General features: G+C 36.6%; 1 protein-coding gene across 1 annotated transcript in view; it reads left to right on the top strand.

Annotated features, from left to right (window-relative positions):
- Positions 1 to 25372, top strand: part of HMCN1 (hemicentin 1) — a 521571-nt gene that overhangs the window by 204746 nt on the left and 291453 nt on the right. Inside the window, exons 7-11 of the mRNA XM_081492191.1 lie at positions 3385 to 3505; positions 4577 to 4840; positions 6841 to 6985; positions 11409 to 11530; positions 16373 to 16648. Coding sequence (XP_081348317.1) covers positions 3385 to 3505; positions 4577 to 4840; positions 6841 to 6985; positions 11409 to 11530; positions 16373 to 16648 — 928 coding nt within the window. The remainder of the gene's footprint in view (positions 1 to 3384; positions 3506 to 4576; positions 4841 to 6840; positions 6986 to 11408; positions 11531 to 16372; positions 16649 to 25372) is intronic.

Below are 25372 nucleotides of genomic sequence, written 5' to 3'. Positions count from 1 at the left end.
AGTTCACTCAGCCCTGTCTGACGTTTTTGCAACCCCTTGGACACTAGGCTCTTCTGTCCATGGGATTTCCCAGGCCTGAATATCGGAGAGGGTTGCTACTCCCTTCTCCAGGGGATCTTCCCAATCCAAGGATCAAACCCAGGTCTCCTGCATTGCAGGTGGATTCTTTACTGGCTGAGCCACCAGGGAAGCAAAATTCCATATGACTCTTCTCTTATGTAGAGCAGTTGGGTATATTTCAGCCTTTGCCCCCACACCAGCATAACTGAGTTCATTGCAACGATGATGAGATGCGCATGGTGTGCCTGTGGAGTCAGTTTCTGGATCCTCACTGAGCTCACATCCCAGCTCTGTTACCCACTGTTAATCTGTGACTTTGAGCAAGTGACCCTACCTTTCTCATCTGTGAAATGAAGGTAATGATACTGTCATCTCAGAGGGGATTTTGTGGGGATTAAAGATGGTAATTTACATAAAAGATTTAGCCTCCTGTACAGAATGCATTTTGTGTATGTTGGACCTTTCTCCTTTTTCCAGTTACTGATACATTTTACCATCATTATTCCTAAAATCTTTTTGTTCCTATGACAATAATACTTGAAAGAGGGAGGTCAGCTAAGAAACAGACTAAAATAATAGCTTACTTTAAGAAAACAGGTTAAAATAATAAATTGTTAGTACTTTCTCATGAAGATATTGAATGTGATATTTTGTGTTCCTAAAATATTGTCCAAGTATTATTGTAATTCTTTTAAGAGAATGACTCAAGAATAATAAGTGCATAACTAACTAATTCTTAACTAACTTAGTTTAAAATATTTCTTGGCATTATATTTTTAAACTATAATTGTGGTTTATTTGTGGTATCTTTTGCTCCCATTACCCCGATTAACCCAGAGTTGGATGTCATTGTGCATAAATACTAACTCAGTTGGAAATATCTTTTACTTACAAACCCTTTCAAATCCTATCCAGGGATTCTGACTGTTTACAGTATAATATATAAATAAGAAATTACAATCTTCTCTAATTATGTGTCATATTTTTAGCTTCTCTCAGAGTATACCTACATCCTTATCCCCACCCGCTTTGTTGGTATGTTATTTGGATCAAGATTAATTTATAATAATTTTGTAGAGATTGTAAGGGACTCTCTATTCATCAACTCAGCTTTATTTTTAATGTATTATTTACCAGCAGGATACTATATTTTCAAACACTTGGGTAATTTCTAATTTTTCTCAGATGTTAAGCATCACTTTTTAAAAAACTTTTGATTTTGTATTGAAGTATAGCTGATCAACAATGTTGTGATAGTTTCAGGTGGACAGCAAAGCGATTCAGCCATGCATAATACATGTATCCATTCTCCCCAAACTCCCCTCCCATCCAGGCTGCCACATAACATTGAGCAGAGTTCCCTGTAAGCACCACTTTGAAAGTGGACTTATAATCAGTTGGTTTGTGCACAAAACACTTAGAAGATGGTTAGTACTTGATAGCAGTCATTAGGCAAAGTGTGTATCATATTTGCCCTTGATAACCTCTCAATAGCTGTTTTATCATAGAGGAATTTCTGAGGAACAAGGCAACTAACAGCAATAGATGATGTCAGTGAAAAAAAATCTAAATCAACTCATAAAATTGGCTGTTTTGTTTCTCCTTGACAAGAAACTAGTAGACAATAATATTTTCAGTAAAGCTGTCATTATTAAGGCAGTTGAACGTAGACTTGGCAAGGTTTTATATAGCCTTGTAGGAGATCCTCGATTTAAAATTGGATTATGATATATAGTTTCCTTTTATGTCTGTTAATTCATAACACATTTTCCTTTAGAAATAATGGAATAAGTGTACTGAGACTTCTGCACTGAAACATACAGTCCTGTGTAAGCCCTATTAAAATAAGCCATGGTAATTAGGACCATCATTTATGCTAAGAATACAACACATTTTTTGAGAAGATGTAATTTTTTTTTCTTTCCCTTCACTTTCATTTTCCTTTCCTTTGAGTTTTTGCAGGTTCTGCTCAGTGAGGAATATGATTGGTAGCAACAGGGACATACATATCTCCTCATCTTTTCTGTACTCATTGCCACATGAATTACAGTGATTTAGGGAAAACTGTGATTTGCAGAGCCTTGTAGCCATATATAGCCATGTATTGCGATTTATTATATGCATAGTCCTAGACTCCACTCACTAGTAAATTTTGGCTGGAGCTCGGAATCTGTATTTTTACAAACAACCCAGGTGATTTTGTGTAGGTGTAGATATAGGTGGTCCTCAAATCATAATTAGAGAGATACTGAGGTAGAGGCTCACTCTGACTTACTTTGCCCTTGGGAGACGATCTAGCACAGTGGAAAAGAGCCCAGAGTCTGACCTTTGGGTTAAAACCTGACTTCTGCAATGTTAGGAAAGTTGGGAAACCTTGTGAACTTGGGCAAGGTATTTAATGCTTTGGTGCCTCAGTCTGCTTATCTGTGCCGTGGGGCTAATGATGGTATCTACCTTATACTGTTGTAATGAAGAATAAATAAGTCAATGAATGCAAAAAGTCTGGACACAAAGAAAGCGCCCAGTAAATGTTACTGTTTTATCCTGTGGCCCTAATCCAAATTATTTATTATTTATGCACATAGAGGTGACTTCAGCTCTCAGCTATTCAATACATTGTTCACCTCCTTTAGGAGGTTTTAACTGAACTGCAAGCTAGTGTGTGCTCCTTTTATATACATTTTTTTTTTTTCTCTCTACCTTTTCTGTAATTCTATCACTCCATTTACTGTATCGTATTGAAGATTTCTCTTTCTCCATCTGACTCCCTCACTGGCCATAAGCTCTAAGAGGGTGAGGACCTTATTTTTTCACTCATACTTGTATCTTGAGAACTGAGTGCCTTGACTGGACACTGCTGAGCTGAAGATGCTGATCAGCTAAAATCTAGTTGATAATTGACTCTTGCGCTTGTCCTGGCTGTATCTTCCCCGAGCAAAGAGAAAGGAAATATTTCCCATAATAGAACCTGGATGATGCTTAGGGGAGAAGATTTAGTCATTCATTTATTTAATGAATATTCATTTCTTGAACATCCACCATGTGAATCAAGTCCATTCACTATGAGTATGCCTCTCTATCTTTTACCACTGAGCATGCAATGTAATACTCAATTTTATAGACTTTAGGCCCCTGGATATGTATTATAAAACTTGCATTGAAGATATGGAATCACAGTTAAGTTCAAAACACCCAGATAAAGGCCACCATGAGTGGACATCAAGTCTAACTGAACACTCTGCAGTGTCTTATACTGGTTAGTGTTTAGTGTGACCAGCACGCTGGATTAACTGCTGATGGAATTTGTCATTAAACATTTTTCAGACGTCTAGCACTGGAAGACACTCTGTTCGCATCACTGGCCTCAGTACTATTGATTTTCGAGCTGGCTTTTCCCGAAAGCCCACCCTGGACTTCAAAAAAACAGTCAGCAGACCAGTGCAAGGTTTGTATGTGTGCATTTAGTTCAATTGGCATCGTAGATATTGAAGTGCAAAGTATTTCTCAGACTGTAGTTTTGTAATTTTTTAGTTCTTCAATAAAATTGGGAAACATGGGCCTCTTTATTTGAAATATTATTGCACTCCTGTCAGTCATTGTTTCTCAAAGTATGATCCAAAGACCAGGGATATTGAACTCACTTAGGGAGTGTATCAAAAATTAAGATTCCTAGGGCCTACCTCAGATCTCCTGAATGAATATTATAGACAGTAGGTCCCAGTTTTGTTGTTTAGTCACTAAGGCACATCCAATTCTTTTGCGACTCCATGAACGGTAGCCTGTCAGTCTCCTCTATCCATAAGACTTCCCAGGCAAGAATACTGGAGTGGGTTGCCATTTCCTTCTCCAGGTCTCAGGAATATACACTTCAACAAGCACCTCATTGATTCCTATACTTACTAAACTTTGAAAACTGCTGACCTAGATCTTGGGACTTTTTCGTACTACATCTTACTTGCCTGTTGTCAAGGTGAAAATATAGAGTGTGTGTGTGTGTGTATAGTTAAAACATTGAAGATATCACATAGCATTATATGTTCCAAGGTGAAATTATTATTGATTTGAAAGGTGCTTTTTCACCTTATTTTTATTCATGCAAGAAGATTTATAGTTCTGTAGCTGAAAAGAAGGCTTAGTCCTACTGTGACTTTAAATTTCTTTTTTTCTGATTGTTCTTTTATTTTTATTGCTTCAGTTACTAGAAGGATACAAAATAGTGAATCTTTAAAAATATTAATATAATAAATATATTACACAATATTAATAATTCTAATTTTCTACAAATAAATGTGATTAGATAACTTAAAAACCATTATCTATGGTTTCCTGTATTTCTGTGGTCATAAATAAACTGTCTTTTAGGTAGAAAAGATTGCACAGCTGGGCCACAGTTTTTGGCACAGCCTGTAGTACTCATACATATGATCCTGGTTACCTGTTGTTATAATATAAAACTTATTTGGTAGATAACCTCGAGTACATATTACTTATAAATGATAAATTCTTTCTCTTGTAGGAATACCTACCTATGTGCTGCTGAATACTTCTGGAATTTCCATCCCAGCTAGAGTAGATCGTCTTGAACTCCTGAGTATCTCAGGCAGTTCTCTTAAGACTATTCCTGTTAAATATTATCCTGATAGAAAACCTTATGGCATATGGAATATTTCTGATTTTACACCACCAAATGAAGCTTTCTTTCTCAAAGTAACAGGCTATGATAAGGATGATTTTCTCTTCCAGAGAGTGTCAAGTGTTTCCTTCTCTAGTATTGTCCCAGGTAAGATGTCATTTTATTCGTCACTGGAATATTGATAGTTTAAGGGCTTTACGAGGTTCTATACGTAAAAAATGGACTCTAAAGTCAAAAATAATATCCTCACATTTTTACTGAGTCACTGTGTGGAAAAGCATTTACACATAGGTAACACAACTTTTCTTAACCATAAAAAAGACATTCAAAATTTCATGTTAAATCTCACCGATTTGTAGATCTGAGAATCTTAGTAGATTCTAAATCTGTACATCTTAGAACCTTACTTCAGTGTAAGAACTTGAACTGGGAAATTCTGATGCTCTTCATTTCAGTTGAGTCGATTGGTCGTGTCCGACTCTTGAGACCCCATGAACTGCAGCATGCCAGGCCTCCCTGTCCATCACCAACTCCTGGAGTTTACTCATTCATGTCCATCAAGTTGGTGATGCCATCCAACCATCTCATCCTCTGTCGTCCCCTTCTCTCCCGCCTTCAATCTTTCCCAGAATCAGGGTCTTTTCCAATAAGTCAGTTCTTCGCATCAGGTGACCAAAGTATTGGAGCTTCAGCTTCAGCATCAGTCCTTCCAGTGTACATTCAGGACTGATTTCCTTTAGGATGGAGTGGTTGGATCTCCTTGAAGTCCAAGGGACTCTCAAGAGTCTTCTGCAACACCGCAGTTCAAAAGCATCAATTCTTCAGTGCTCAGCTTTCTTTATAGTCCAACTCTCACATCCATACATGACTACTGGAAAAACCATAACTTTGACTAGATGGACCTTTGTTGGCAAAGTAATGTCTTTGCTTTTTAATATGCTGTCTAGGTTTGTCATAGCTTTTCTTCAAGGGAGCAAACTTTTTTTAATTTCATGGCTTGCAGACACCATCTGCAGTGATTTTGGAGCCCAAGAAAATGAAGTCTCTCACTCTTTCCATTGTTTCCCCAACTATTTGCCGTGAAGTGATGCTCTTACTCCCCATAAAAAGCCTGGCACTTTTGTTTAATGTTTGATTAAGCTGTCTAATTTGGCTGAAGTTTATATATGATTATCATAAACTTTCTATATAATAGTCAATTGTTCATTTTAAATAACATGATTTTGCCTTTATTTGATTGGTTGGTTAGTTAGTTAATTAGTAGGCTAGCTGCTTATATATTTGCTATTATTTCCAAATTCTGATGACTGAATTTGACCAAAACTTTAAAACTGTGTAGCTTGAACCATGAACTGACACAGATATCACTTCAGTCGCTCAGTTGTGTCCAAATCTTTGTGACCCCATGGACTGCAGCATGCCAGGCTTCCCTGTCTATCACCAACTCCCGGAGCCTGCTCAAACTCACGTCCATCAAGTTGATGATGCCATCCAACCATCTATATCCAACAGATATAGAAAGATTGATTCTAATATTGTCCTACTGGGTGGAGCAGTAACAATTTATCATTTATATAGAAGGTTATCATTTGGGAAATTCAGGAACAACTCTATAGCTATTGTTTAATTGCTGAAAAAAGATCATATTAGAACCAACCTCAGTATTTCCTTTTAGACAGTATTCAGAGTTAGTTGCTTTAGCCTCTGAACTGAATCCTTAAAAAACTGTTGGATTCTTAAAAAATCAAAATTTTCATTCTTTTTTTGGAAACAGTTACCCTGTGAATTCAATTCTAAGCTATGTGGGTTCTTACATACCTTTATATTTTCAGAATTAAATGCTCTTCTACAATTGATGATGCTTTGTAACTTATTTGGTAACTTTGTTTTCTATCTTGCTGGTACAAAAAAAAATATTATGCCTTAAAATCAGTGGACTCATAGATTCAATGAGTACTTTCTGGAGATAATCCAGAAATTAATAAACTTGGAACAAAGAAAGATAATTAAAGTGATATTTAGTTATTTAGATTAATTGGAATGCAGAGAATTTACTGGAGTAGTTTAAGCATGAAGCTTTTGAATGGATTAACAGGAAGTACCAAATATCATTGTGACCTTCTTGCCCATGTTCTTTTTTTTCCCAGATGCTCCGAAAGTTACAATGCCTGAGAAAACCCCGGGCTACTACCTGCAGCCGGGCCAGATTCCCTGCACTATTGACAGTCTTTTGCCTTTTACCTTGAGTTTTGTCAGAAATGGAGTTACACTTGGAGTCGACCAGTATTTAAAGTGTGTAAATGCTTCTATTAGTAATATTTTATAGCATGAAATATCCAAAATACAGATAGATATTTATGTTAGTGTACATATTCCTTATACATTCTTATTTGCTTCATAGTCTTGGATTATAGCACTGAGCAAAACAGACACGATTCTGTACCTTTGTGGAGCTTATACTGTAAAGAAGGAAGACAGAAACAGATAATAAGTATTCTATAGTAATATGATAAACACTAGGATACATTTAAGAGTTGATTCCAGGTTTTATAGAATCTGAATTTTATAGTTTGAGGGTCCCTTGATAAGACAATACAAAATTATGAATATAAAGTTAGGTACTGAACCTTGTAAGAGCCCTTGCAAATGAAAGACCCTGAAGTTTAAACTTAAGTGGCTTGAGGGTAAATATGTCTCTGAATCTGATTTAAAGTGTTATGATAAGTGAATCTGATGTGTTACAGTAAAAAGTAGAACAGGTTATTTCAGGCAGATAATTATTGGTTGATGGACTGCATGTGATTTTGGCCAATTTGCAATTTTAAAATTCATGGTAGAGACATTTGAGTAAGGACCTGAACATGCTGAACGAGATGGTCATGCAGATATCCAGGGAAGAGTGTTCACATACCAGGAACTATCAGTGCGAATGCACTAAAGCCAGAGTCCACCAGGCATGTGGGAAAGAAGGACAGGAAGGAAGCCAGTGTAGCTGGAGCGCAGGGAGCCAGGAGGAGAAGGGTGAAATGTGTGCTGGGATGCTGTCAGGAGACATAAGAGACTGGGGTTCCATCTGTGGGTGGGTAAGATCCCCTTGAGGAGGGCCCATGGCAGCCCCCTCCTGGAGAATCCCGTAGATAGAGGAGCCTGGAGGGTCACAAAGAGTCAAACATGACTGAAGCAATCAGTGCACACACACTGCAGCCAAATCACTGAAAGTGGGCTGGAGGACACCAGCTTTCCTTGAGAAGACCAGTGAATTTTCTAGACAAATTTAAGTCGTCTAATGATAAACATTAAGTAGGCCTTGAAAACTAAAGGATGATTTCTGGAAAACTTTTTTTTGTTGTTAACTTACTGTCAAACAAACTACATTTAAGGAGAAAAACTCTATTATTTTATGAGACTTTCACACTGGTAACTTAATATTCACATAAATAACTTCTGTAATATGTTAATTTTTGACAAGTCTTAGCTTATACAATCTCCTCATGGGGTTATTTAAAGCAAAAGCTGTGGCAAGAATGTTTATCATAGTTTGAGACAGTTTTCCATTAGGTAAAGATTGGACTTATTATTTGCTGCTACTTTCTTAACATATGTCTTGATGATTTCCTTAGCTGCATAGTTAATAACCAGCAACATTAACTGACCAAGATATCAAATGACAGAGTTACATACCTAACTGATGAAATCAAACAATTCTGCTTTGGATTTAAATAGTAACATTTCTCAAAGATACTTGAGATTCTTTATAAACATTAATTTATTAATTTCACACAATTCCTCTGAGGTAAACCACAAGGATTCTTTCTTGCATTTTTCCAACTCTGTGGCCCAGAGATGTGACATGCCTTGCTGACATTTGTTAAGTTCTTTGCATGTAAGAGTCTAGAGACGAAATTGGGCATGGGTGATGATGGATTTGATACTCTAATCCCAGTTCACTCACACATCTCTGCCTTAGATTTCCTAACGACTCCAGATGCATGATTGGATCTTTGTTATGTGAGTCACGATGGTTTCTAGGGGATGTGGGAGAGAATTAGTTTCCATTAGCAGCAAGACTCATTTCTAACTGACGTGTTCCTTCCCCTGTTCCAAAGGCCGTTCCTTCAAAACTTTTTATTGTGGCCATATAATCTCAGTGAACTTCCCTGGTGGCTTTGATGGTAAAGAATCTGCCTGCAATGCAGGAGACCTGGGTTCTCTCCCTGGGTTGGGAAGCTCCCCTGGAGAAGGGAATGGCCACCCTCTCCAGTATTCTTGCCTGGAGAATTCCATGGACAGAGGATAATGCCTACTGATAAGGCTACATGAAAAGGAGAATTGTTTTCATGTAATAATTTCATAAACAAGATAGGAATAAATATAACACTAAAGAATATTCTCTAAGCAACCCATACACTGGTTATGTGCCTTTAAATAAATTACTTATCCTTCTCCCTGGGTCTCAACTTTCTTGTTTTTAAATAAAGGGCCCTAAGACTAGAAGAATTTCTGCTTTCCATTCTAAAATTTCCACGTATCTTAAGTTTTTGATAACTCCTAATGTATACTTGGCTCTGAAGTAAGCACTGCAGAAGGCACAAAAAATGTATGTAATTCAAACTCCTACCTGCCTGGAACTTACCGGTACCTTCTAGATAATGGCCTTTGTAAACTTGGGCTTAGCATACTGCTCTAAAGCATTCAAGATGCATTTTAGGTGATTGGCGCAGCAAAGAGTAAGTCATACTCCATTTTCTTCTCAATGTGACAGTAAGGACCACTGACACCTAACTCAGAGACACACGTGAAAGGAACCAGTATTAACTAAAGTACATGTTCTCCGTTACTAAAATATATGGAATGGTCACCTTCCTTATTTTCTCACTTTCCCGATGGCAGGAACCTGTGTTTTGACTTTGTCTTAAAAGCTATAGGTTAGTGGTAAATGTACATTAAGAGCTCAATGAATTCTTTATAGTGATTTGGTGATGAGTACCATTCGTTTGAATTGGGAGGGCTCTGGAGTTATTACTGTGAGGAATATATCTTGTACCATTTTCAGCTTCAATGGGAGGTGTCTTGACTCTGCAGTGGGTCATTTTATCTGTACCTTGAATGTTTAAAAAATGTTGTAAATATCTATGGATGATTATAAGAAAAAAATGAAAATATTTATGACATTGCAATCATATTTTAGAACTATATAGTGCTTATTTAATGGCACCCCACTCCAGTACTCTTGCCTGGAAAATCCCATGGATGGAGGAGCCTGGTAGGCTGCAGCCCATGGGGTCACTAAGAGTCGGACACGACTGAGCGACTTCACTTTCACTTTTCACTTTCATGCATTGGAGAAGGAAATGACAACCCACTCCAGTGTTCTTGCCTGGAGAATCCCAGGGACGGCAGAGCCTGCTGGGCTGCCATCTATGAGGTCGCACAGAGTCGGACACGACTGAGGTGACTTAGCAGTAGCAGTGCTTATTTTATAGTTATCGGAATCTTTTAAATAAGAATTAAATGGCTATTACTAAGACATTTCCAGAAGATGAGTAACAATTTGAAGTGTTAGAGGACCTGTGTGCTAAGTTGCTCCAGTCATAACCGACTCTTGGTAACCCCATGGACTGTAGCCCACCAGGCTCCTCTGTCCATGGGATTCTCCAGGCAAGAATACTAGAGTGGGTTGCCAGGTCCTTCTCCAGTAGATCTTCCCAACCCAGGGATTGAAACTGGGTCTCCCACATTGCAGGCAGATTCTTTGCCATCTGAGCTACCAGGGAAGCCCCGCTAAAGGGCAGAGTATAGATATTTATTAAATGAGTGAATATATAATATAGCAAAAAGATTTGTTTTACCTAAATGGCAACTTTGACTATAAAACTGATCATTTTTTTTACTCATTGTATACATATATTGAACCAGATGTGGTATATAGTCTTATGTGGATCTTATACATAAGAAAAGTAAAGAGAATTTATCTTTTTGAGAACCAAAAATTCTGTTTTCTACCTTCACACCTGTTAATTACCTGGTTCAGTTGCTTTGACTAAAGCCCACTGAAAATGACCAAAAACTTGAAAAGCGACTGGAAGGAGAGAGGATTTAAGGAGTCTTTTTCTGCCAGTTTTTAAAAACCTTGTTTATTTATTTATTTTGACCTAGCCAGAGAATATTTTCCTAAAGAAATTTATAGTCTTCCTAACTTGACAGGCACAGACTGGATTTCCAAATAGCAAAGGTAGAGGCCTGATCAAAAAACAATAGTAAAAAGAAAGTAGACATATGAATGTGAAAAAAGTGAAAATTAAAAGTGGTAAAATTATTAGCAGTTTTTTTAAAGTGACTTTTGAGAAAAATTAAAGATGTCTCCCTGATACTTCCTCAGTGAAAAAGGTTCATTCTTCTATCCACAGCCTCTTTAAAGTTATTCTTACATTTGGAAATGAATTCTCTTGTTAGAACCTAGGAAGATCAATAGAAAAAAACAAAACCAAAGTTACTGTCATTGTTTTTTGCTCAGATTAGAGAAGGTTCACTTTCTACTTAAACTATAAAAGGTGTACGTTTTTAAGCTACAAAGAAATCTGCGGTTTAGTCAATTTACTTTCTTTAAACTGTTCTCTTTATTCATTTGAATGAATAAAACAAATATTGGAATCACTGCTTTCAACCTGGTCTTGTTTTTGTAGTAACTAAACATGCTTCTATTTTCTTACCCCAGAGAATCTGCCAGCGTGACCTGGGATATTGAAGAGGTCACTCTGTCTGACGAAGGCTCCTATGAGTGTGTTGCTGTCAGTAGTGCAGGCACTGGTCGAGCACAGACGTTCTTCGATGTGTCAGGTAATTATCACTAATTGCTTGGCAGTTGCCTCATTATCAGTGCTGGTATGGAAATGGGATGTTTGTTAACCAGGCTTTGCTGTGTATTAACTGTGTGACCTGCCTTGGACCAGTTACCTAAAAACTCAGTGCCTTGGTTTTCCCACTGTAAAATGATGATAATAGCAGTAATAGTCTCTTTTTTCATGGAGAAATTATGAGGATTAAATGAGAGAGTATATGTTCAGCACTTAGAATAGAATCAGGCACATAGAAACAACTAATAGACATGAGTTTTTAAAATTATTGTTGTTGTTGTTATTGTAGGGGTTTAATATTTTGAAATCCCTATATGGCATTCTCCTTTGAGAAAACAAGGGAGAGATCCAGTTTTAGAATAGCAAGGTTCAACTTTCCCTTTCTCTTCCCCATATAATATGCAAAGTGCTTTTGTGAATGGATTCTGACATCTGAGTTCAAGACAATAAGTATCACATTTAAAAACATAGGACCTCAGTGATTACAATATTGGTATTGAGAGGGACAGAGGTCATGCTAATTAATTCACATTTAAATAGTAAGTTTCCTGTAAATAGACAAGGCTCTGATTATATTATAATTTTTTCCTCCAATCTCCCAGAATTCTTGAGAAACCAAAACAACTCCCATATATTATCAGTGATCAAGATTAAGCCACCTACTCAACATGTATCTAGAATTTATTGGAAATTTTGTTTTTACTCAGTTATTTTCTGCCTGCCTCATAGCCTAGGGTTAATGTGTGTTTAATAGTAACCCTATTCTGACCTAAACGTGCCTGTGGGGTTTTTTTATAACAATGTCTGAACTGTCAGTTTGTGCATCTGAAATGTCAGATGTGCATTTTCTTGGAAAAATTTAAGACAAAAGAAGCTTTATAACTGTAGGACTGTTTAGAAGCCCAGAGTTTATGTTTATTATCAATAAGTTCAAGCTGAACTTTTAAACTGAGGCATGCAAGCCTGTTCTTCTTGCAGTAAATTATTTGTATTCTCTTATTCTTAGAAAAATAAAGTTTGTCTTCTGAAACAATTTAGCAAGTTGACATACATCATAAACTATTCATTTTTTCATCTCCAGTAATTATGAAAAGCATTGGAATCATGTCAACATTCCTCAGCTTCTGGGAAAACAAACACTTGAGCACTTGAGTTTTTTCCCAGGAATATTAATTAAGAGAAGGACAACAGGGAAAAGAGATTTCAGTGAGTGGACTCAGGCGTCTCGCATAAATAACTGGGAAGTGCCAGAAAGGGCTTATGAACTGACTGCTAAGAATTTGGCCCTATGGTGTCAGTAACTTCTCAATATACACACTACACATGCCCTTGTAGTGTTCATCTGTGCCAGCCAAGCCATGGTATCACTGGGAAGTTGTACTATGCCAAAGCCAATTTTCAGGAATTGTGTCCTGTTTGCTTAATTGTGAAAGAGGAGGAGGAAGTATGAATGATGTGGCAATGACTGTAAAAATAGAAGTAGCAAGAAAGTACCCCTCTGGACTTGAAAGAGTGGACATTTCTTTCTGAACTTTTTTTTTTTAACCTGCCAGCCTTAAACTTCCACCCAGGCCCTGGCTCAGCCACCCTACCGTTACTACTAACTAGCACAAGAGAATCAGCTGTTTATTCATAGGATAATTAGATCTTCTATTTTGACAGGAGTGTTGGGAAGCACAGCACGGTGGGATGGTCTTGTTTTACTTGTGTCACTGTGGACATTATTTTATAAAGTCACACAGCACCTGAGAAATGTTTCCAGGAAAGTTAATGTTCTACCAATATGTTACTTCAATATTTTTAGCATTTTCTTCCAGCCAACAATTTTAAGCATTTTTGGTTCATTGGAAATATTGATCTTGATAATTTTAAATGCAAAATGAGTATAAAAAGAATTATACTTCTTTTTTATTGCATATAAACATATAGAAACTAGTGAACAGAACTGCTGAAGCAGGAAAAACTCTTTACACATGGCATTTGGTACTTTAGTACTAGTACAAGTTTTATTAATTTTCTCTACTGAATTTATTTATTAGCATAATGTCTCTCCCCCAACACATACATACACATTACCAAAATTTTGGCCTTAAGTACAATTGAATACAGAAAACTTGTCAAGCAATCTTAAATTGTAATTACAGGATACTCTTTTAGAACAGGGTAAGACATGGACATGATATTGTACCACCTCATCACTTTGCAACTAAAAAAACTGAGACCCAGAGCAGGCAGGTGCCCCATTTCTGATGTGGATCGGTGGTGAGAAGCAGATTCCTGGCCTCCTGACTTTCAGTCCAGTGAGCCTTACTTAATGTCACAAGGCCTATACTTATCATTCTTTCTCAGTTTTGAGATTCCATTCCATTAGGGGATTCTGGTCCCCTAATCTTAGCCTCAGCCATTCTTTCACTTAGGAATGACTACCCCTCATCCTCTTGGGACCAGGCTGTTTCCAGTAATTTGTTATCTTAGCCTCTTCTGTAAACTGCTGTCCTTCTCCTTCATCCTCTCTCGATCACCACCCAATTTATTGATGTTTGCATAAATATTTCACTGTGCATAATGTTTATCATCTCCAGATATTTACGCAGCAGTGGTATTGTATGTCATGTTTAAAAGCTCTTCTGCCCCTGGATGTTAGTAGAAAGCTGGTATTTGATGTAATTGAATTTATATTTGAAGAGGAAATAGACCCTAAGGCAGATTATGCAAGCAAGAGAGTTATTGGGGAGTTTTCTAGGGAAGAGCACCCGTAAAGGAGTGGAAGAAATGGCATTGTGATGCAATCACAACAGAGGCCTCAGCTGATCCTACAGGGAGCTCTGACGCTGGGATGACCTTGAATTGAGGCAAGAGAGCTGTGTGTTTTTCCTTCATAAAGTGGTCACCAGAAGTGGGCTGCAGTGGAAAGGGAGCCTGACTGAGCATGCCAGCTCCCTTGGCTCTGAGCTCAGTAGTCACCAAGCAGAGCCATTAGGGAAATGAGTGCCTGGGTTCTTGAGAAGGATCTAGGTGAGCACCTGGCACCCCCTGTATGCTGACAATATGGGATTTTACAGTTTCTAAACATCCCTAGTCTAACTGAAGAAGGTTGTTTAAAAAGAACAACAACAAAAAAGGAAATTACACAACACATTTTGTGATCTTCAGGAAGATTTTGAAAGCATATTAACACATTCACAAATGCTCACTTCTGGGTCTTTGTATGTTACAATCATAGAGCCTTGGTGCTAGAAGAGTTTTCTGGATTACCCAATTTAATCATCTCATTTTCAGGTAGGGAAACATTGTGAATATATTGGCTTTTCTAGGGTCATCCAGGTAAATTGGGATAAAATCAGGCAGCCAATGTTTGCCAGATTCAGCAAGTAAAAATACAGGATGCCCACTTACAAGTGACTTTCATATAAATATGTCTCAAAATATTTCATGAGAGATACAAAAATATTATATATTATAGTTATAAAATAATATATAAAATATCTTATATATTATAAAATAATATTTAATGTTAATCTAAAATTCAAATTTAGCAAAGCATCCTGCATTTTATTTGTCAAATCTAACTAGAATTCAGTCAGACGTTTCTCACTTTCTCATATAACTCTCTCCAACTGATTCATTAACCTTTCATAAGCGGTTTTAAAAACAGCAGAATGGTAAAAATTATGGATTTTTTTTATAATTTAAAATAGCATATATTCCTTTAAAAATGTTTGGAAAACAAAGATAAGTGTAAAGGAAAATATGAAAAAATATACATATTTCCTTTTCTCAGAGATAACCACTATGGTTTTGGCATGTTACTTCCAGGTTTTATTTAGGCTTAAGATATTCATCTATATGGTTTTGAATAAAGTTGTATTTTGAATATCTGATCCTCTTTCACATTTCAGCTGAAACAGACACATGGCTTTCCAGCTAGTTTTTTATCGCTGTTATTGCTCAATAGTGTCTTGGTATGGCACGTTATTTTAAAGCTTTTGGGCAGAGTGAGCTTTACAGGGGCATTTAGGTTTATCCTGAAACCTAACTAGAGCAATATGTGATTTTCTCTAGAAATGCTGGTTAAATATTTAATTGGTAAATGGCTTTTGACCACATCTGAAATGAGCATGCATCACTCAATGCCTTTTGTGGTCCTATGTGTATAATTTTATTAAAAGTCTATCCCTACTGTTAACTTGAATTTCTTAAACATTCTGCTGCTTCTCTGGGGGAATATTCATTTTACTCTGCTGTTGCACTGTGTCTTAATGAGGTGATAATCTCCTTAAAGCTGATGCCATTGTATCTTTGCCATATCTCCCATCCTTCGTGTGCTGTTTTCTTTAAAACACTAAACAAATGGTTTTAAATTTAAAAATCCATAAATGCTACTTTCTTCAAAATTTGACAGATGCTGCAATGCTAAATCAGCGTAGTCATATCCTTTTGCCATGCCTCTTTGATACTCACAGCTGTAATTTATAGATTTGGGTTTTAGCGTACTTTGGTGTGTAAACATGCATTTAAAGCATTTTTCAACTAGATGGTAATGGAATTCTACAGGCTAGAATACTGGAGTGGGTAGCCTTTCCCTTCTCCAGGGGAATCTTCCCAACCCAGGGATCGAATCCAGTCTCCCGCATTGTAGGCAGATTGTTTACCTGCTGAGCCACAAGGGAAGCCCTCTTGATCACCCCATTTGTATTAATGAATAAGTTCTTTTGTACTGCATCTTTCCTACCAGATATGCAATACATTCTCATTAAAATTTTAAGCCACCACTGAGTAAAGTGATTTCTGAATCTTTCATCTTGAATCTTCTCATTTCACACAGAGCCCCCGCCAGTCATCCAAGTGCCTAATAATGTTACAGTCACTCCTGGAGAAACAGCAGTTTTGACGTGCCTTGTCATCAGTGCAGTGGATTACAATCTAACCTGGCAGAGGAATGACAGAGATGTCAGGCTGACAGATCCAGCAAGAATGAGGATCTTGGCTAACCTTTCCCTGGAGCTCAGGAGTGTGAAATTCAGTGACGCAGGAGAGTATCGCTGTGTTGTTTCCAATGAAGGAGGATCATCGACTCAGTCTGTTTTCCTCACAGTGCAAGGTACTGTGCTGACAGTGACTTCTGAGTCATGGTATCTTTCTGTTTTCCTTCTTTGATCTCTATTCCCTTAAGTTGTCCATCCGAGGTTATCTACCCAAAAAATTACAGTTTTGAAGGATAGAATGCTTGTGGACCTTGAGGGTCTGAAGGTGACTAAGCTGGAAACTAAAACATCACTAGCAAGTAGTTGACCTTAAACACAGTTAATCCTAGTAATTGAAGACCTTTATTTTAAGGGAGTAGAACTAGAAATAGTCTCTGGATGATTTAATAGTTTTAAAATTTTTTATCTATTCTGTGAACTTGAAAAAAAAACTGTTTTAATTGTTTTAAAAAAAAAGCAGAGTTCCCAGTTTGAGTGCATTATTTGCATATTTAATTTACTTTTATGGTTTTAATTAAGTTTTAAGATGTTTCCTATCAAGGTGAAATTTTATTGAAACTTTAACAGAGCTGTTTTTACCTTATTTATCTTAGACACATGCACAGACACACACACACAAAGAGCACTTACTGAAAATAAGCTAATGATAAACCAATCTTAGTTGTCTGTATAGACTAAATGAGATGTTCAAACAGCTTAAAGCAAGTGTGTTATCAATGTGGTCTAATTGCTACTAAATATGTATGTTATTCCAAACTAACAAATGAAGATCAGAAGCTATTCCCAAGTATCTCTTTCAGCAGAATCCTATTTGGCTTCTAAATGTCTCTGGAGTCTTAATGTAATGAGCAACTTACTATTGGCAGTTTTACACTGTTGAGCTGAAAGGTTCGGTTGCTGCCTTAGGAGAGTATTTTATTTCAAATCCTTGATGTAGGAGACTAATTGCATCAGAATCAGGTCTGGCTACTTGGTTATGGTAGTAGAAACAACTTTATAACACTCCTCACTTGGTTATAATGTTGTTGTTTAAGAAAGTTACCACTGAGTTTGGAGGTTAGCTCTTGGAATGCTATTAATGGCAAACAAAAAAAAAAGTGAAACTACCGTGAGACTTAATAAAATGGTTGACATCTGATTCTGGTTTTCTCACTAGTATTTGAGATATATATTGCAATCTGACTATATGACTGTGTGTCTTTCGTTAGTTAGTTGATCTGCTGAAACCTCTGGGGGAATGTTGCTTTTCTCAATGGCTCACTGCATTTCCACGTGGTAAACTGCACCCCACTCCAGTACTCTTGCCTGGAAAATCCCGTGGATGGAGGAGCCTGGTAGGCTGCAGTCCATGGGGTCGCTAAGAGTCGGACACGACTGAGCGACTTCACTTTCACTTTTCACTTCATGAATTGGAGAAGGAAATGGCAGCCCACTCCAGTGTTCTTGCCTGGAGAATCCCAGGGACGGGGAAGCCTGGTGGGCTGCTGTCTATGGGGTCGCACAGAGTCGGACACAACTGAGGTGACTTAGCAGTAAACTGCCTAGATATTTGAGTCAATCCAAGTAGTAACTTTAGTTACTAGAGTTTTGGAAGTATTTTTTACCAAACTCATTATTTCAGATAGGATATGTGCTAATGGACTTCTGAAATATGACCTTGGTTCTTTCCCTGAAGTCTGTTACAATGGGATTTTAAAATAGAATCAGAGCCTTCCTTGTTTCCTCAGGTTAACTGTTTAGTCCTTTAGTATTGCTTAGTCAATTTGAACAGTGGTTCTCAAACTTGTATGGATGAAGACTTATCCGAGGAGCTTTTTAAAAAGCAGATTTCTTTCTTCATGCCCAGAGATTCTGATTTCACAGGCCTGGGTTAGGGCCTGGAGATCTGCATTTATAACTGACCTCTCAGGTGGTTTCGTGGACAACATTTTCCAAAACAGTATTTGAATCTATTCTAAAGTATGAACATAGAAATGCATATTTTTAAAGGTAACCCTAAAACTTTATCTTCTTTCTTGTAAATAGACTTATTATAACCTAACATTTAAGTTCTTAGGTTAGATGTCACAAAATATACAAAATATAAATACAAAAAACATATGTCATTATATGATTACTGGTTAGCTTGCATAATATCTGCCTGCATGCATGCTAGGTTGCTTCAGTCATGTCTGACTCTTTGCAATGCCATGGATTGTGGCCCACAAGGCTGCTGTATCCATGGGATTCTCCAGGCAAGAATACTGGAATGGATTGCCAGGCCCTTCTCCAGGAGATCTTCCTGTCCCAGGGATCGAACCTGGGTCTTCCACATTGCAGGCAGATTCTTTACTCTCTGAACTACCAGGGAAGCCCCTATGTATAATCTCTAGTGGTGTAAATCTGTTTAAAGGCATTATTTTATGGCCTGTCTAGTTGGTCTTGAGTTTGAGCGAACAATTTTGATGAAAAATTAGGTCTTAAAAATCTAACAAAACTATATTCTAGAATTTGATGGCACTGTTTATTAAAAATAAGACTCTAGCTATTATTATGTCCTCTATTTTATGCTTGAATACATTATTGAAAAGCAGTGGTTAGTTGATGAAATAAAGTGCTGTACCTAGGATTATAATTCATGAGAATATAAGATGCTTGCCAACCATTAACATTGCAACATAAATTGTAAATTAGTTTCACTTTTATGCAGTTACATGTTTAAAAAGCATATATCAAAAATAGTTCAAGAAAGCTTAAAAGATATAACAGCTACTTGGATTGAATATACACTTTAGGAATGTTTTTCTTGCTTACAGAAGCATCAATAGCTTAATTTATAACCTCATTTATCTTGCTCTGCCTCCACAGATCTGTTTGGAAAGTTTTTCTATCTGTAATACTTTTAAAAGTTAAACATCCAGACTTTACAAGTTTTGGTAGTAGTTTTATGAAATATAATTAGCAAGAATTTTCTGGTTAAAAATAGCATATGTCTAGTTACTGCAGCCTTTTCTCATTAACAGTAAAATATAAAGGCCTAAACAAGACACAATTGAAGAATACCAAAAACCAGTTTCAATCTACAGTGGCCAAAATTGGGGGAGGAATTTTATATATTACATATCAAGATTGGTGTTTGTATAAATGAATTCAGTGGAATGAAAATTTCAACCAGTGGTCCACCTTTTTTATGTCCACATGAAAGCAGGGAGGATCTATCTTTGTTTTTTCATTTCTTAGTTTGCTTCAAAAAGAAAATGTTACCCTTTAGAAAGCCAGCATGCTATCTACTTAAACCTATCAATAGCAATAACCAGCTAGTTAAGAAAACGGTAGGACAAAAAGTGGATAGGAAACCTGGCACCATGTAAAAAATTAACCTGAGGTATATTTCTCATGGAATGAATATAGAAACATTGATGGGTATGTCAGCAGGGAGTTTAGAGGCAAATGGTAGCAGAGGGGAGCTTCCCACCTCAGCCAGAAGGGCATCATGGATGGGAATCAGGCAAGGAGCTATGCACATCAGACTCTTAGCCACAGAGCTATAGGGGGTTCAGCAAGAACATAAGTAGACAGAGAACAAAGCTAGGTCCCTTCAGATACTTTGTTGACTGACACTGAGTCTGGATAGATGCCACATCATTTGAGGATTAATAAACAGAAAATTGTTAAATACAGCAAAACAGGAGAAAAATAGAGCATAGAACCTAAGAAAAAATACTGGGGAACAAAACAACAGGGGATAGACTTAGAAGAAAGTCTGTCTACTACTACTGCTTTGAAAGTAGCATCTAAAGACTGGAAAAAATGTTTCTTGTCACCAGTGTCTTTCAAAATGATCTATCCTCTTTAAGTGGGAGTATATATTTATAAAGGAAGAACTGGCTAATATGAAAGGACAATTGCAAGTGTCATGGAAGAAATAAAAAAGGATTTGATTTTTAAAGTGCAGTATTACAATGCAATCTGAATCAGAGATACTGAGGAGCAGGATTTCTACTACGTAAGAATAAAATCAGAAATGTGCTGAATAAACGTGAGAAGTCCTTTCAGAATGGTGAGGAAAAGGACTACGGGTTGAATAATATGACTCTTAAGTAGAAATAAAAGCAGAAAGGAGCTTTAAGGTTTACAGGTATATAACATATATAGGTACACAACAAAAGCAACTGAAACTAAAGAAATAGGCAAAGATATAATTGAAGAAAACTGTACTAGTGAGGAAAAACAAATTGTCCACAGTGAGCAAATCAAGCAAGATCAATGAAGGGAGAACTTCATCTAAACACATGCTGGATGAAATTTCAAATTACTTGTATAAGGGGAAAAAACTCAACAGCATACAGACTAAACCAATATATTGTAAACAGGGAGAAAATCAAGACTGGTATCAAACTTCTCAGGAATGCTAAAAGTTGGAAAGGAATTAAAGTGGATCTTGGTCATATTTTGGCTCTTAGGATCGGAACATGTTCCCTAATTTGGAGAAGGATTCTTTACTACTTTTTTAAGTAGGAGTGTACATGCTTTACAGTGTTGTTAGTTTTTGCTTGTACAGCGAAGTAAATCAGCTGTATGTGTACATGTGTCTCCTCCCTTTTGAATCTCCAGCTCACCTATCTAAGTCGTCACAGAGCACTGAACTCTGCTCTCTGTGCTATACCGCGGGTTCCCACTGCTGTCGATTTTGCACATAGCAGTGTATATATGTAAAACCTTGTCTTCCAATTCATCTCACCCTTCCCCTCCCCCCCCGCCCAGGTTTACACCTTCATTCTCTACATCTGTTCCTGCCCTGAAACTAGGTCCATCTGTACATGTTCTAGATTCCTCATTCATGTGTTAATTTACAATATTTGTTTTTCTCTTTCTGACTAACTTCACTCTGTGTAACAGATGCTAGGTTCATCCATATCTCAACAAATAACCCAATTTCATTCTTTTTTAAGGCTCAGTGATATTCCATTGTATATATGTACCACATCTTTATCCATTCATCTATTGATGGACACTTAGTTTGTTTCCATGCCCTGGCTACTGTAGATAGTGCTGCAATGAACATTAGGGTATTATGTATCTTTTTGAATTATGGTTTTCTCAGGGTATATACCCAGTAGTGGGATTGCTGGAAAACAAATTTATGGTTATCAGGGAATAAGGGAGAGGAAGAGATAAATTGGGAGGTTGGAATTGACATATACATGCTAGTATACATAAAATAGATGACTTGTAAAGACCTACTGTATAGCACAGGGAATTTTATTCAATATTCTGTAATAACATACATGAGAAATGATCTAAAAATCTAAAAAAGATAAATATATATATGTATAACTGATTCACTTTGCTGTACACCTGAAACTAATACAACATTGTAAATCAGCTATATCCCAATCAAAAAATTTTTTTTAAAAGAAAGTAGAAAACAAAAGAGATAATTACCTTTCCCTAAACCCTTGCAGGTCACATTACCTAGAGTCAGCCACTCAGATGCTCCCTGTGGGATTTTTAATTTTTACTGAGACCATGGACATTTAAAAGACTTCAGTTTTGGCAGCATCATAGGATTTTGAGTCCAACAGCAGCAGAAGTAAATGATCTAGTGGCCTTTTTCCATCACTTTAATTTCCCTCACTGACTGTTAGGTTCATTATCAATTTATCAAAAGAACCTTGAAAGGAAATGCTGATCTCAGAAACTGGCTGTCGAATCAGTTTCACTAATGAGCATGAGAGAATGTGAATGGGTTGATATGCTTATTTCATTGTGCGAATTCCTCACTATGGAGATAATAATGTAACTAGACACAGGAAATTTTTTAGAAAACTCTGTTTACCGCAAGCAGGGTTTATCACAAGATTCAGAATTACAGCTGTGCAAGCAAAATAACAAACAGAAGACATTCATAATTATGCTAGGAGGAAAAAAATCTGGATTGATAGATACATAAATGTGACTGTTGGTGTCAATGGAACTATAAGTGACTTTTTTACTTTGCTTTTCTTTACTTGAAGAAAAAGTATTTAATAGAGATGAATTGTTTTAAAACTTTGTATAAATAGGATTTTAAAAGTTTTGAAAATTCTAACATTAATTTTATTAGGGAGATCAAATTATGTGTGAGTAATATGTTTTCTTTGTTTCTTTGCTAAATATTCTATAACTTTGCTTTATAACTTTTATATTTAAAATAATTAAGACAATTTAGAAAGTCAATAGGAGATAATGTAAAAATATGGAATAATTAAGACATTAAATTAGGAAATAATAATGCTTCTCAAATAAGTGTTGTTAGATGTTTTGACAATATAAAAAATCATATTTAAAAGCTTATGGGTCTGGAATTTTATAGGATTATATCACAGAGTCATCTGTTTTAAATCATTTCTGAACCAAAATGAGGAAAAGCGAAAGGAGAAATGCAGAGTATCAATTGATAATTAAATTAGGTTTTCTTATAATGAATAGCCCAGTAAGGGAGTCTTGAAAATTCCCTTATATTTCCCCTTTGCATGATTTTCACAGGAGTACATTTTGATTTATAGAAGTCTGAATCCACTTTTGAATAATATGAATTGAATTTAATTAGTTCATCTGTTTTCCTAGACATTTTAATACATTGAAGTCTTCCTAGTTAAGCTTTTATTTTTGGAGGTTGACCTGAGACACATGTATGTCGGCTTTAAATAGTAGTGCCATAAATCATTCTCTTGAAACTTCCAAATCATTACTGGTTGTCAAAAGTTAATCTTATTCAGTTCCTTCGTTCTTTGATGTCTCAGTGTGAATCAGCACACATGAGTCAGATGCTCTCTTAAAATACTAGGTTTTGCTGATTTCTGTACTAGGGATCTGATAAGGAGGATGTTTCAGGCTTTAAGATTTGAAGGAAAATATTCTAGGGGTATTTTACATCAAGTATTTCCTGCAGTGATATCCAAGGAATATGTAGTTCTCCTATAGAAATGTTTGCTTTCCTAATTCTTTCTATGCTGACTGTAAACTTTATGAAGAGAAAAGTCTAATATTAGCTTCATCTGATGAATGTATTCTACTGACTCCATGGTTAGAGGCAAGCTTCTGTTATAATATGATTCAGTTCCATACAGTTAAAATGTAAAAAAAATTAATATTACGCATTTCATTGTTTTTGTCTTTCATGCAAGGTATCTATATCTTGCATAGATCTTACACCTCTTTTTAAAATTTGTTATTTTTTAAACTTTTTAGTTTGTACTGAGGTATAGCCAGTTAACAATGTTGTGATAGTTTCAGGTGAACAGCAAAGGGACTCAACCATACAGATACATGTATCCATTCTTCCCCAAACTCCCTTCCCTTCCAGGCTGCCATGTAGCACTGAACAGAGTTCCACGTGCTATACATGGTCCTTGTGGGTTATCCATTTTAAATATAGTGGTGTGTACACGTCCATCCCAAATTCCCTAAATATCCCTTTCCCCATCCTTACCTGGCAAGTATAAGTTCGTTCTCTAACTCTATGACTGTTTTTTAAGTAAGCTCCTTTTTTTCATTTGTTTTTATATTCCACATATAAGGGATGTCATATGATATTTCTCCTTCTCTGGATCTCAGATCACTTTAATTGTAGATAGAAAGAACCCTATTTCTCTAAAACTTAGAAGACAGAGAGAAACCTTATTGAAATGTTTTTAAATGGAAATTATAAGGAAGTTTAAAGAATTAGTAATTTACATTATAAAAGAAAAAGAGATGTGATGACCTAACAGATACTTCAAGTATATGAGAAATTATTATAAAGAAGCTTTACACCAAGGATATTATAATTTTGAGCAAAACTAGACCATGAAAAAAATGTATATTAAGCCAGACCTGATGGATTTAAGTGAGCTAGAAAGATGTCCAGATGTCAGGGAGGTTAAATGATGGAACCTGCTACCTTTTCCAGTGCAGGGACTACTGGATGAGATAGGACAGATGAATCAGCAAGCACTTCAATCCACTAAATTATCCAAATGAAACTACAGACATTTAAAAATGTTTGAGAATTTGTGACATGCATTATACCATCTAACTCTCACATGTTGTGTGTATTTGTATTAATATCTGCATTTTGCCCATAAAGATGAAGAACCTCTGTGGAGTTAGTGGCTTGCCCTAGGTTATAAAGCCAGCAGGTGGCAGAGCCTAGACCTGAACTAGGTCTTCCCGTTGTTCTGCATAATATATAGAAATGCCTATGCGTGCAATTAACAGGCCTAAGGCACAGGTGGGTAGAAGAAAGTTTAAAAAGAGAAAATAAATGATTCTTCAGTAGCTGTAGGAAATTGAGTACTGAAGTAAATTTTTTTAAATAGAAAAGTTACAAAGTGTCTGTACATTCCTGGCACATGAGTCACAAATAGCTGGAAATCTAAATCTAAATAAAAAAAAATGACACAGATTAGTGAACCTTTTGACTTAAATTCTGGTAGAGTGGCTGGTAAGGAACAGCCTAGGGGAGAGAGGGGACTGTGAGTATGCACACACAGAACATGTAAGGTGACTGGACTGTGAGCTACATCAGGGCACGACCCAATTTCCTCCAGTTCTGTGTCTTCAATGCCTGACATGATATTTATTTTTTTATTGACGTATAGCTGCTTTACAGTGTTCGTTTCTGCTGTACAGCAAAGTGAGTCATCCACACGTATACCTGTATCTCCTCTTCCTTGGATTTCCTTCCCATTTAGGTTACCACAGAGCATTCAGTAGAGTTCTCCGTGCCGTGCAGTCTCTTCTCGTTAGTTAGCTAGAGCACGTGGTATTGCACACGTCTCTGAGAAGACTGAGAAGCAGAGTGCTTAGTTAGGCAAAGCAACCATTGCCAAGTCTGA

Source organism: Giraffa tippelskirchi, chromosome 5 (assembly GCF_054371585.1).
Source record: "Giraffa tippelskirchi isolate mGirTip1 chromosome 5, T2T-mGirTip1v1.2.pri, whole genome shotgun sequence".
Lineage (NCBI taxonomy): Eukaryota > Metazoa > Chordata > Mammalia > Artiodactyla > Giraffidae > Giraffa > Giraffa tippelskirchi.
Note: the sequence above shows the minus strand (reverse complement) of the source record. Positions and strands in the feature narration are given on the sequence as shown.